Below are 12,265 nucleotides of genomic sequence, written 5' to 3'. Positions count from 1 at the left end.
GCGGGTTTTTTATTTCTCATCTCCATAAGTAGTAGTATAATCTAGTATTAGAGCTAATGCAAGGTCTGGAAATCCATTTATCCTTTGCTGAAACTTCTTCGTCTTCATGGAGAACGCGGCTCATGATTGCTTAGCAACGAGCGTTTTCGAAAAGAGGAGAAAGTGGCGCGGCTGGCGTTTTCCACGCGACATGTGAACGGCCTCTAAATCGAACGCGGATGGTTTCATTATCTCGGGCGGAAATTTTTTTTATAAGAGGATAAAAACAATAAAGCAAAAATGTGCCACCAAATATACTTGGGCGGCACGCCCATAGTCTATGTGGGAAGCACTGCATTCAACAGCCCCGTAGTATAAAGAACCTTAAAGGGTTCTGTCAGGCGTTTCATACTGAACCTTTTAAGAGTTCCCAGCATAATGGGATAATTTTATGGATTTAGTTTTAATTAATTAATTTTATGGATTAAACGGCTCATAAACATACTTTATCACTAAAAAATGCAATCATTTAAAGATGCTATATGTAAGAATTTTCATGTATTAATTGCTTTTTTTTATTGCCAGTGTTTGAACAGCTGGTAACGCAACTTAAAAAATGAGACTTCCTAGGTTATCCCTAAAAGTCTGTAGACTGATTTTTTTTGAAGGACTCAGGACTTTTTTCCCAGGAAAATCAAAAGGGTTATTTTACAGTGTAAATTAAAAAGTGGGTAACACTTTAGAATAATGGTCCGTCATTAATAAGTAACTGTGCAGGAAGTAATGCAGAACTAATGAGTATAGTAGCCTACTACACTAACCCTTCAGCTTCTACTAACAAATATAAAAACAAGCTAATCAGTAAGTAATATCGAATTTAGGAGATAGTTCCTTATTAGGTAATCAATAATTACTTAATAAGATTATCCTTATTAATAACTATTAACTAACTGACAAATTATAAAGAACATTAGTGTGTCTGAGACGTAATCAGTCATCAATTATACTCAGAACATGATCATAAAATGCATCACTAATTATTCAAGTGTTACCTAATGACTCTGGAGGATCTACTAGTGATCTGGACCATTATTTTATATTGAAAAAGATGTTTTAGATAACGCTTGAGTAATTAGTGATGCATTTTATGACCACGTTGAGAGTAAAAAAGAGACTGCACACATCTCAGACACATTTATGTTGTGATTAGTAATTAATTATTAATTCTTTATAATTTGTCATAGTTACCTATAATAATGCCAATCTCATTCAGTAATTATTGATTACCTAATAAGGAACTAAGTCCTAAATTTGATATTACTTACAGATTAGTTAAGCTTGTTTCTATATTAATTAGTAGCTGAAGTGTTAATGCAGTAGCCTACTACTCATTTGTCCTGTATTACTTCCTTCATAGTTACTTATTAATGATGGACCATTATTCTAAAGTGTTACCAAAAAGTTTATTTTACATTTTATTAGGCCTATATTTGATTTCTTGAACTTTGTTCAGTTGCATTTATTTGTGCTACTGCTAATTTGTTTATTTGTTCGCAATTTATTACTGACTGTATAATTGTCTTTAATAATGTTTGAAGTATATAGCCTATTAGTAAGTTATTTTTGCTGATATTTTGTTCAAACCTATAGGAAAAGTTCCTCGTGTAAGTGATCTTTAAGCTGCTGATTTGTGTTCATGGTATTCAGCTCTAACAAAATGTTTTGCAAAAAGACTCAGTATAAATATGTTTGATCTCTAAATGTTTGACTTTTAATGTTTGAATTTATTTATTCTTACCTTATTGAAATTGAAACTTGGAAGCGATAGGAATTGGAATCACTTAAATTCAAACAATACCCAACCATAACAGCAGTAGTGATTAAAACGTGTGTATGCGGCCTGTAATGTGTCAGCTTCTGTTGTAAGCTCTTTGAAAGGTGAATCATATTTTCACTTAGTGGTAAATCCAGTCACTTAAAAGCAAAGGCAAATCACATTGCAAAAATATGCAAACCAGGAGACAAATTAGAAGACAGATTGCAATGATTTGAAAAAGAAGTCTTTTGCGCAAGCTTATAGCTAAAAGGATTCTGTATAATTTCGAATATGAAAGACAATGGACAAAATTAAGGCTTCTGATGAGTTCAAGAAGGTGTATATATCTTATAGCTGAAATGAATATTAAGCCTGAGCCTATATTGTCACCAGAACATTTCAAGTTTCACTATGCAACCTCTTTCATGTAAATGTCAAACTTCATAATTTTAGGACTGTATGTGAAATGCATGAACAGGCTATATTGTATCTAGGTTATCTTAAAAAATATTTAATGTCAGATAAGAAAAAACATAATTTAGTAGCAATGGTTTTTAAAAAAAAAAGCTTGTGAAAACAGCATATCAAACATTTACACTGTACAAAAGAACCTGTACAAACAAATCTTAAATGCTTTTGTGTTAAGAGATGCTTACAGTTCATCATTCAATCAAGAGTGCTTAGGAAGCGTTTCTGTTGAAGTGGAATATTTACAGTGCTTTTCCTCATATTGCTGTGAAGGGTTTGTATATTTTACAGTACCAGAATCTACAGACATATATGGTCTTATATCACGGTCCCTCTGCTGTTCACTGCCGTCTGCAGAAAACTGCATGTTTGTTTGAAGTCTTTGCATGCGCTGCAGATCTCAAACTGATAGCTACTGGTTGATGCACTGATAGAGTATTTCTGCATATGTTTGCAAATGTAATTGTGAATTCAAATGTAAAAGGCCATGTGGCTGTTTGTTGAAATGCTGGAAAACACCTACGTAAATACCACTTTCTGCCCACGACAGCTTCAGGTCCATGTTGCGAGCAAAAGGGAATTTTGCCAAAGTGCAATTGTTGTTTTTTTTTCCAGCTGTGCTTTGCGACTGTGGTTTATTATGTGCCTTTAATTCGGTTTGGTTCATCATGATTCAGTCCAGAGCCTGAATGTGCTTGGGCTTGTATGTGTAACAAAGTTGGAGTCCTCAGGATCATTTTCACATGTTCAGCGCTGAAGATGTCACGGCCAAGAACACTTTTTACATTATGTACTAACAAGACAAGTCAAGACAAAATTCCAGTGACAAGCATTTTGTCTGAGCACACGAGACGTGACACAGAATCACACAAAAATCATAGCCAATTAGAAAGGCGTGCGGGTGGAGTCTCTCTGCAAGCGCACTGCACTCACAGCTAATGGTGCATTCAAGTCATGTTGGAAAGTTGTCGTAAATACGAGTGGCTCCAATCTTTACAATTTGGGTGCGTGTCAGTGAGAAACATGGCGGAATACCACAATATTAGGTATTCAACAGTGACATTGTCAGGCTTTTCTATTTACAGCGAAGTAAGTTATTTGCATGCCCAAAATATGATAGCATTGTAATATAACAATATAATATGTAACAATAAAGTTTACAATGGCTTCATAAAATAATTAAAAACAAAAAGCAAAACACACCTAATACACATTCTTTGTTCTTCATTTTTTAGATGTAGGCTACAGTTAAAAACCTTGCTTTTTTTTGTAGTTCATTAAAAGAAGGTACACTGCCATCTTATTTCCAACGAAAGTGACTTGAACGCACCTGACATCGCAAACACAACTTCCCACAATGTAAGTACAAACTTCCCAGGAGGACTTTCAACGCTCCACAAATAAAGTCAAAATCACAGCCAATCAGAAAAGCGCATTGCACTTGCAACCAAATCGATCTGAAATCACAGCTAATCAGAAGAGCGTGTGGGCGGAGTGTCTCTGCAAGCACACTGCAGTCACAACAAAATGGATAAGTACATCAAATTCATAAATATTACACAATTTTAACATTATTAAAAATACATACTGAGTGACAAACAGTCTTTATCATAGAATACTCTTGTTTGTTCACATTGAGTTGACAGTTCGAACACTCTTGTTTCCTTTAATTTTGGTGAATTATCCATTGTCGCTCAATACGGCTATAAAGGATATATTAAATAAAGCATATAATTAGTACCTGTGATTATCATTGTCATACTTTGTATGCTGTTCCAGCCGCAACGTCGCAGAAATAGAAACCGTGTCTAAAACAGAATTGTTGCGTATTGCTGTCGCAACTGGAAAGGACAAACCTCTGATTATGTGTAACATGGCGTTAGGCGATGACGGAAAATTTGAGCTTTGGGTAGATGGATTTGACATGCATGGTCGTGGCATTGCCCGATGAAACAGTCGTCTCCAGCCCCTGGCGGTTTACGTCCGTCTTAGTGAAGCTAATCTTAATGCCAATATTCCTCACTTGCCCATCTTTGGTCGTCAGGCAGCGTTTGCAGAGCAGCTTCAGGATGGCTCGCCGTATGTCTTTGCTCGTCATTGTGTAAATAATGGGATTAATGAAGGAATTAATCATGGCCACACCCAGGAAGTAATCAGCCTTGAAGAGGACCGGACACGCCTTCGTGGGACACACAAAGTCCATCAGCAGGAGCACAAACAGCGGCATCCAGCACAGGATAAACACTCCCACCACAATGGTGACCGTCTTCAGCAACGCCATGTACTTCCGCGAGCGAAGGCCATAGGCTTTGCGCGGCATGGAACTTGGGTTCTGCGTGTTGGACTTTACGAAGTGAAAAATCCGTCCGTACAGAACAGCGATGGCGAACAGGATGGCCATGAACACGAATACACAAAAAAAGATGTAGCTTTTGGCGTAGAGCGGTAGCACTGTGGAGCACGATTTCAGGTCATGCAAACAGTTCCAGCCCATAATAGGCAGGGTGCCTAGCAACAGCGACAACGCCCAGCTCACCCCGATCAGAGCGAACATGCGGTTGCGCTTGGCGCGGTAATAAGGCTTTGTGTTGAGCATGGTGAAGTAACGCTCAATGGCGATGGCCAGTAAGCTAACTATGGACGCCATCAGCGTAATAAACACGCCACCTTCTCTTAGAAACCAGAGCAGTGGTGTCAAACTCAGCGTCTTCGGCCCTGACAGGACGATATTCAGCATGTAAGTGAATCCGGCTAGCAGGTCTGAGAACGTCAGGTTGCCCAGCAGATAATACATGGGCATGTGGAACTTCTTGTTTTTCCAGATGGCCATGAGGACGATGAAGTTCTCCACAACAATGATGAGGCAGATGAAAAGTAAGGCAATGGCTTCTGGTTTGAGTCCTTTTCGGTTCTGATCCAGTTTGCCTGTATAGTTATAGTGCCGCTGAAGGACTTCATTGTCCCGGTAGCTCTGGAAGGCACTCACGCGAGCGAATGAGGACACGTTGGACAACCCTGCGCTGGGTGAAGGGTGAATCGCATCCATGGGTCCCCAGCAGTAAAAAAAAAATGTCTTCTTGCTGTTAGTCTTCCTCAGTGATGAGACACCATGGAATTCAGCTCATCAAATTCATCACTGCAGTGCTGTTGAACACTGAGTGACCAGAGGATGGCACAGGTGAGCAGAGCTGCTTCATTTGGGTCCATCACTTCATTCCTGACCCTAAAACACAAGAGCATAAAAACATCATCAGCTTACTAAACAAAGTGAGCAGAAACAAACCAAACACCCACCGTCTCTCTTTCTGCTTGCTGCTGTTTGGTCATCAAAACTTTAAAGGGACCTATTATGCCCCTTTTCACAAGATGTAATATAAGTCTCTGGTGTCCCCAGAATGTTTCCGTGAAGTTTCAGCTCAAAATACCCCACAGATCATTTATTATAGCTTGTCAAATTTGCCCCTATTTGGGTGTGATCAAGAACACGCCGTTTTTGTGTGTGTCCCTTTAAATGCAAATGAGCTGCTGCTTCCAGCCCCCTTTCCAGAAGAAGGCGGAGCTTTAACAGCTCAACAGCAACAAAGCTGTAGAATCTCACGCAGCCAAAATGACGATTGTCAGTAATGGTGTTCAGCCTTACATTTGTTCAAACCGGAGCCGGACACTGGTGGAGAAACTCTGGAAGTAGTTACAACTTTTAGAAACACCTGGACGTTTCTGAATGGTTAGTGGATAAATGTATGTAGTTTCTGTGGAGTTGATTCAACTCATCGACTAGCATGTGCCATCATGTTAATCTTCTGTGCAAATCCAGCATTGAATTGAGCCTCGTTTGTGAAGCAGTCTGGCATAAAATGACGGTATGGCAACAACACTCTACTATAACAACTCTTTCTCTTTTCTAAAGCAGCCCAACATGGTCTCACCCCCGTTGTTGTGTGTTCTCGGGGGCAGGGTCTTTGTAAATCACTAACCTGGGAAGAAGCTCATTGTAGTCCCTACCAGCTGTTTGTTGTAGTCCTTAAACAGAGAATTCTGAAAATATCTCCCTTTACATTCATAATCAACCACCCCTTTAAAGTACTTACTTTAAAGGGATAGTTCACCCAAAAACTCACCTCAAGTTGTTCCAAACCTGAGTTTCTTTCTTCTGTTGAACATAAATGAAGATATTTTGAAGAATGTCAGTAACCAGACAGTTGACGGTAGCCATTGACTTCCAAAGTAGGAAAAAATAAATACTATGGAAGTCAATGGGGCACATCAACTGTTTGGTTACAGACACTATTCAAATTATCTTCTTTTGTGTTCAGCAAAACAAAGAAATTCATACAGGTTTGGAACAACTTGAGGGTGAGTAAATGATGACAGAATTTTCACTTTTGGGTGAACTATCCCTTTAAGTCATTTGAGTAACTTCACATTCTGTCAAACACTACTCTTCTTATTTTATGGTGTTTAGAGAAATTAATTTAAAGGATTAGTTCACCCAGAAATGAAAATTCTGTCATCATTTACTTACCTTCAAGTTGTTCTAAGCCTGCATGAATTTCTATCTTATGCTGAACACAGAAGAAGATATTTTCAATAGTGTCAGTAACCGAACAGTTGATGGACCCCATTGACTTCTATAGTATGGAAAAAAAATATTATGGAAGTCAATGGGGACAAAAAAAAAAAAAAAAAAAAAAAAACCTTGGTTACCAGCATTCTTCAAAATATGTTCTTTTGTGTTTAGCATAAGAAAGAAATTCATGTGGGTTTAGAACAACTCGAGGGTGAGTAAATAATGAGAGAATTTTATTTTTGGGTGAACTATCCCTTTAAGACAGTCTGATTAATTTCATGACCAGAAATGTTTAGTCTTTTATAGATGTTCAGTTTCACAAACGTGAGTGATGTTAAGCCAAGGAATTCTGGGGCTCCATTCAGACACATGCTAACGTTTAACTGTATCATGTTACATTAGAGGACTGCGTATGTAAAAGATTGATGCTTGTTTGCCACAGGAAAACAACTCAACTGATCATACGTTCTTCCATCAAATGAAAAAGCTCTCGCAAATTCTGTTGATTAACATTTATATAATGATAAGGTCCCATCAAATTAAAGAAATATGCAGATATATTTGATTCAGCAACACTTTAGAATAAAATTAATGGGTAACATTTTATTTTGATGGTCCAATTTAGACATTCTACTAACTATAAGTCACTTTGAAACTACATGCTCTCATTAGAGTATTAGTAGATAGGGTTCAGGTTAGTAGAATAAGTTAATATGTAGTTGCAAAGTTACTTATAGACAGTAGAATGGCTAAACATTCTACTGGACCATAAAATGTTACCAGTTAATGTTAGTTAACATTAACAACGAGCAATACATTTGTATTGTATACAGTATTTATTAATTTTAAATGTTAGTTAATAAAAAATAGCTACAGCTTTTCATAGTTCATAGCTCAGGTCCATCAAATAATAATAACAGATACAACATTTGATTTTAATAATATATTAGCAATCGTTGAATTGAATATGATCTAAGATAAATATATTCTTTAGAAGTAATTTTAGGTCATGTTAACTGATGTTATCAAATAAAAATCTTTAAGCTTTCACTTTCTTCTTAGAAATTCTTAGAAATTCTTCTAATTTGGCTATATGCTATTGGTTATTTTCTTTGCGTGTATTTAATTTTCTGTGCGTACATTTTTTTTTTTTTTTTACAGTGTTTTAAATTTTAGATTCTTTGTTGGATGTCAGATGTCTTTGGTTCTTATAGTACAAGCTTTACCAGAGACACATGGTAGAATTATTAATCAGCTAGAAGCATATATAGAGAGCATCTGCTTCTCAAAATAGTGCAGCGATGTTATTCTGTATTGTCCCTGTTAAATAAAACAATAAAATAATAATAAAAATCAACCAAACAGAAACTTTCTCTCACACACACATACACACACACACACACACACACACACACACACACACACACACACACACACAAGCACAGCTTATACTCATTTATCTCCTCTCACAGAGTTCCTGACCCTAATTATTCATAGTAATAACTTGTCAGAATGGCTAGAAATCTCTTACCGTTTCTAGTAATGTGTGTCAGTGAAGCTTCTACTTTGGCATGAAGAACTTCAGTGGCAGAAAGAAACACGACTCAACATGAAACTACAGAGGAGCTGCCCTTTTACTGGAGACTCACTCGCTCGCTCTCTCTCTATATCTCTCTCTCCTCCTGCAGTCCTTCAGTGGTTGAGGGTTTAACACTTTTTATGTTTGTTGGTTTCTTTGAGTCATAATATGATTTTGACATGGTTCTTGCTGTAGGAGTAATAATAATGTAATATAATAATAATGTAGGAGACAATAATGTCCACTGAAAAACACGTAAATTAGCTGAAAATGTCATTATCGGTCTCAACAATTTAACCAGGTTAATTAACTTATCTACATTTAAAAAGAAAGGTTTTTGTTGGCATCGATGGTTCCATAAAGAATCTATAACATTCCATTCCACAAAAGGTTCTTTATAGTGGAAAAAGGTTCTTTAGATTTTTAAAATTGTTCTTCTATGGCACTGCTGCGTAAAATTCTTTTTGGAGCCTTTATTTTTAAGAGTGTACTGGATGACTTTAATCATGTAACTGAAAGCCTGACCGCCGTGACAAGATAACACGACTGAGCCAAATGAAGGTTCAGTCAAATGAAGTGAACGTGACTCTGTTGTTGGATCAGGCTCGAGCTCAGACTTGTCTTCTCATGTTCTGCCTCGGGTATCAGAGTTACTGTTACTGCCCACCGACTTGCCCGACTGCATCTCTGAGCTTCCTGTTCACACACCTGCGCGTTTATATTTGTCTTTGAACTGTGTCACTGTGTCGTGCGGGAACCTCCCGTGAGCTTCTGACACACATCAGGACTCGAGTGGTGAGGAATGCTCGAATAAAACAAACACTGAGCATCTTTGTTTAGCTGACAGACGTTAACAGGCCAAACAGACGAGTCTAGAGAAAATCTGATCCGGTTTCTATCTGGGCAGATCCTGCAGAACATCTTCAGTAAAACCGGCTTAAGATGTAGTTCTCACGGGTGCACTGGGGAATGAAATATAAGTGAGCGTGTTTGTTTGTTTCTGTAGTTTCGTTTTTAGAATGAATGTTCATAGTTTTGTCTAAAGGTCATGTGCATCACTGAGAGTTATATATAAGGTTCAGAGGTCAGACAGGGCATCCAGTTTGACATTTGAGGTCACATTGTGCATGGTTAAACAGTGCAACGTGAAAATAATGCAAAATAACACACTTTAAGAAATGAAGAAAAAAAAAAGATATCTTTTATAAAAATTCTTTATAAAAGAATATATTAAAATTTATATTAAAATTCTTTTTTGCTAGTTTCAGCCCGACGCAGTTATCGTTTTCATGTCCTGCACTCAGGCGTTCAGGCGTATTGTTGGTGCGTTGCTATTTTGAGGCAACTGAAATAGACTGTGCCATTGACCAACTGAAACCTGGTTTAAATGGCGCAATTTTTTTTTTTTTTGTTATTTTTGTTTTGCTCTGTGGAGATCCCTCTCTGCATGCCAAAGGACAAGCTTTTTCTACAAAGACTCATTTTTGAGGTATAAAAGTAATTTTTTTCATCTACAGTATTTTCCTCATACTGTCTTAACCATTAATGTCTATGAAATTAATCTGTCTTGTTTTGATGACCATTCTGTTGTCTAACATTTGATATCTTTGTCAAACATTAGCTTTGTTGTTTCTAGGGTAGCTTGTCACGGGGTGGTACAGTCGGGTGCAATTGTAACACTGCATTACAGTTGCCCCAGACACCATCAAAATAGTGTCCAGCTTAGTAAGGACATCAAAATAGATTGATAGATTCCAATAATTTAAGAAAAGTGTTTTTGCCTCTCAGTCTGGTTCACAGCATGCCTAGGTTGCCTTTGTTCACAGCATGCCTAGGTTCAGACCGAGGAAAACAGCAAGGGGAGTTAATTAATTGTTCTGGATAATATGGATGTAATGGATATTGAATAGTTTTAACTATATCTATATTCTCTGGAGCTTATTGTGGTCATTGGTATTTATATGAAGGTATTACATGTGTTGTTACAATTGCCCCCATATGCTGTTACAATCACCCCTGCATGTGGAGGCAGATGTAACATTTGACTTCTAATGTTTCAATCAATATTGTGACTCTAACATTGCTTGTAAAAACATTTAGTGACTGTTAACAAGTAGAACACAGATACAGGTTACTGACATAAAAATTGTATCCAAATATTTCAAAAGGTTTTTGAGTAATGATGACATGACCAAAATTTTTTACAATTGCCCCCGGTCTCCCCCTACACACACAGGGATGTGCAGCAGCACACAAAACATGCCAAATATTAAAAATAAAAGGATTAAAATGTAAAAGATTATTACTGTGTGCATAAAGTTAAAAATGCTTTGGTGGAATCCGGATTGTCCCGTAGATGGTCTGTTTGCGCGCTTAAACCTCGCGCACCAGCAGATCCGTTTACTTGCTAGAGAAGCGTTCAGTTTTTCCACTTGCAAATTCCACCATGTAAATAGCGAATCCGCCATGGCGCGAGCGCAACTGGCTTTTAAAGGGAATGGGAGATGAGACTCTGATTGGTTTATTGCACGTTATGCCCAAAACACACCCATTACTCATTAAGAGAATAGGGACAACCTTTTTAGACCATTTTTCCCATCGTTAAACTACCAAAAGTGGATTCGGACACTCCCTAAGTGCACTTGGGCCATGCGCTTTAGACCATGCACTTAGATTGTTAAAATAGGGCCCAATGTCAGAATTGCATGAAATAAAATCAGAATTGTGCGAAATAATATCAGAATTGTGAGAAATAAAGTCAGAATTGCGTGAAATAAAGTCTGAATTGCGTGAAATGAAGTCAGAATTGTGTGAAATAAAGTCAGAATTATGAGATAAAGTCAGAATTGCGATAAAGTCAGAACTGCAAGAAATGAAGTCAGAATTGCAAAAAATAAAGTCAGAATTGCGAGAAATAAAGTCTTAAAGTTTTAATTGCAAGAAATAAAGTCAGAATTGTGCAAAATAAAGTCAGAATTGCGAGAAATAAAGTCAGAAATAAAGTCGGAATTACAAGAAATAAAGTCAAAATTGCGAGAAATAAAGTCAGAATTGCGAAATAAAGTCAGAATTGCAAGATATACGTAACGTGCCCTGGGTCTGTGTTCATCAATTTTGTTATATGGACTCCATTTCCCACAATTCTCCATCTAGGAACTAATTACACACTCACACCTGCTTCCCATCAGTGACACTTTATAAGCTGCACTCAAACACACACACATTGCTGAGTATTGTTGAGCCAATGTTTGAATTCTGTGTTATTCCTGTTTTTTCTTGTTTTGCCTAGCCTAGCCTAGCCTAGCCTAGCCTGTGTTGTTGACCCTGGACTGATTCCTTGTTTTATGATCGTTCGCTCCTTGCCTTGACCATTGCCTGTGTTTTTGGATTACTCTTTTGCCTTGCCTTCCTGTTACTGTTTGCTGGTGATCGACCTACTGCCTGTTTGACTACGCTCTTCTTATGAATAAAGCCTGCATGTGGATCCATACCTATGCTGTCACATTCCCATTCGTTACTATATGAAGTCAGAAAAGCAAAATAAAGACAGAATTGTGAGAAATAAAGTCAGATTTGTGAAATAAAGTAAGATTTGTGAGATAAAAAGTTGCAATTAGCTTATATATTTTTTATTCTGTGGCGGAAGCAAGCTTCTATTTTTCCTGTTTAAAAACTGAATGTCTTTAATTATTTCGTTGTTTTTTCCACTTTCATGTTTTAAAAACTGTAGAGACGCATTTGTGAACTGTTGCTCTCACATATTGAATATATTGAGTAGATGAAATCCTGCAGGCACTCTTGCACCCAAACATCTTTAAAACTCTTTTGTCCTGAAGTGTCCTTTCCTCACAGACTG

At 37.3% G+C, this 12,265-nt stretch overlaps 1 protein-coding gene across 1 annotated transcript; it reads right to left on the bottom strand.

The window, feature by feature from the left end:
• Positions 1-2,290: 2,290 nt before the first annotated feature.
• Positions 2,291-8,504, bottom strand: s1pr5b (sphingosine-1-phosphate receptor 5b). Its single transcript, XM_051898246.1, has 2 exons — positions 8,362-8,504; positions 2,291-5,486 (listed from the first exon to the last, which is right to left on the bottom strand). Exon 2 carries the CDS (start codon positions 5,307-5,309, stop codon positions 4,143-4,145), a length of 1,167 nt encoding a protein of 388 aa, XP_051754206.1. The 5' UTR covers positions 5,310-5,486; positions 8,362-8,504; the 3' UTR covers positions 2,291-4,142.
• Positions 8,505-12,265: the final 3,761 nt, after the last annotated feature.

The sequence above is a fragment of the Ctenopharyngodon idella genome, chromosome 6 (assembly GCF_019924925.1).
Source record: "Ctenopharyngodon idella isolate HZGC_01 chromosome 6, HZGC01, whole genome shotgun sequence".
Taxonomy (NCBI): domain Eukaryota; kingdom Metazoa; phylum Chordata; class Actinopteri; order Cypriniformes; family Xenocyprididae; genus Ctenopharyngodon; species Ctenopharyngodon idella.
The sequence above is the reverse complement of the archived record's forward strand: the minus strand, read 5'-3'. Positions and strand labels throughout refer to the sequence as shown.

Coding starts and splice junctions, on each gene's coding strand:
- s1pr5b (XM_051898246.1), bottom strand. CDS start 5,309: ATGGATGCGATTCACCCTTCACCCAGCGCAGGGTTGTCCAACGTGTCC.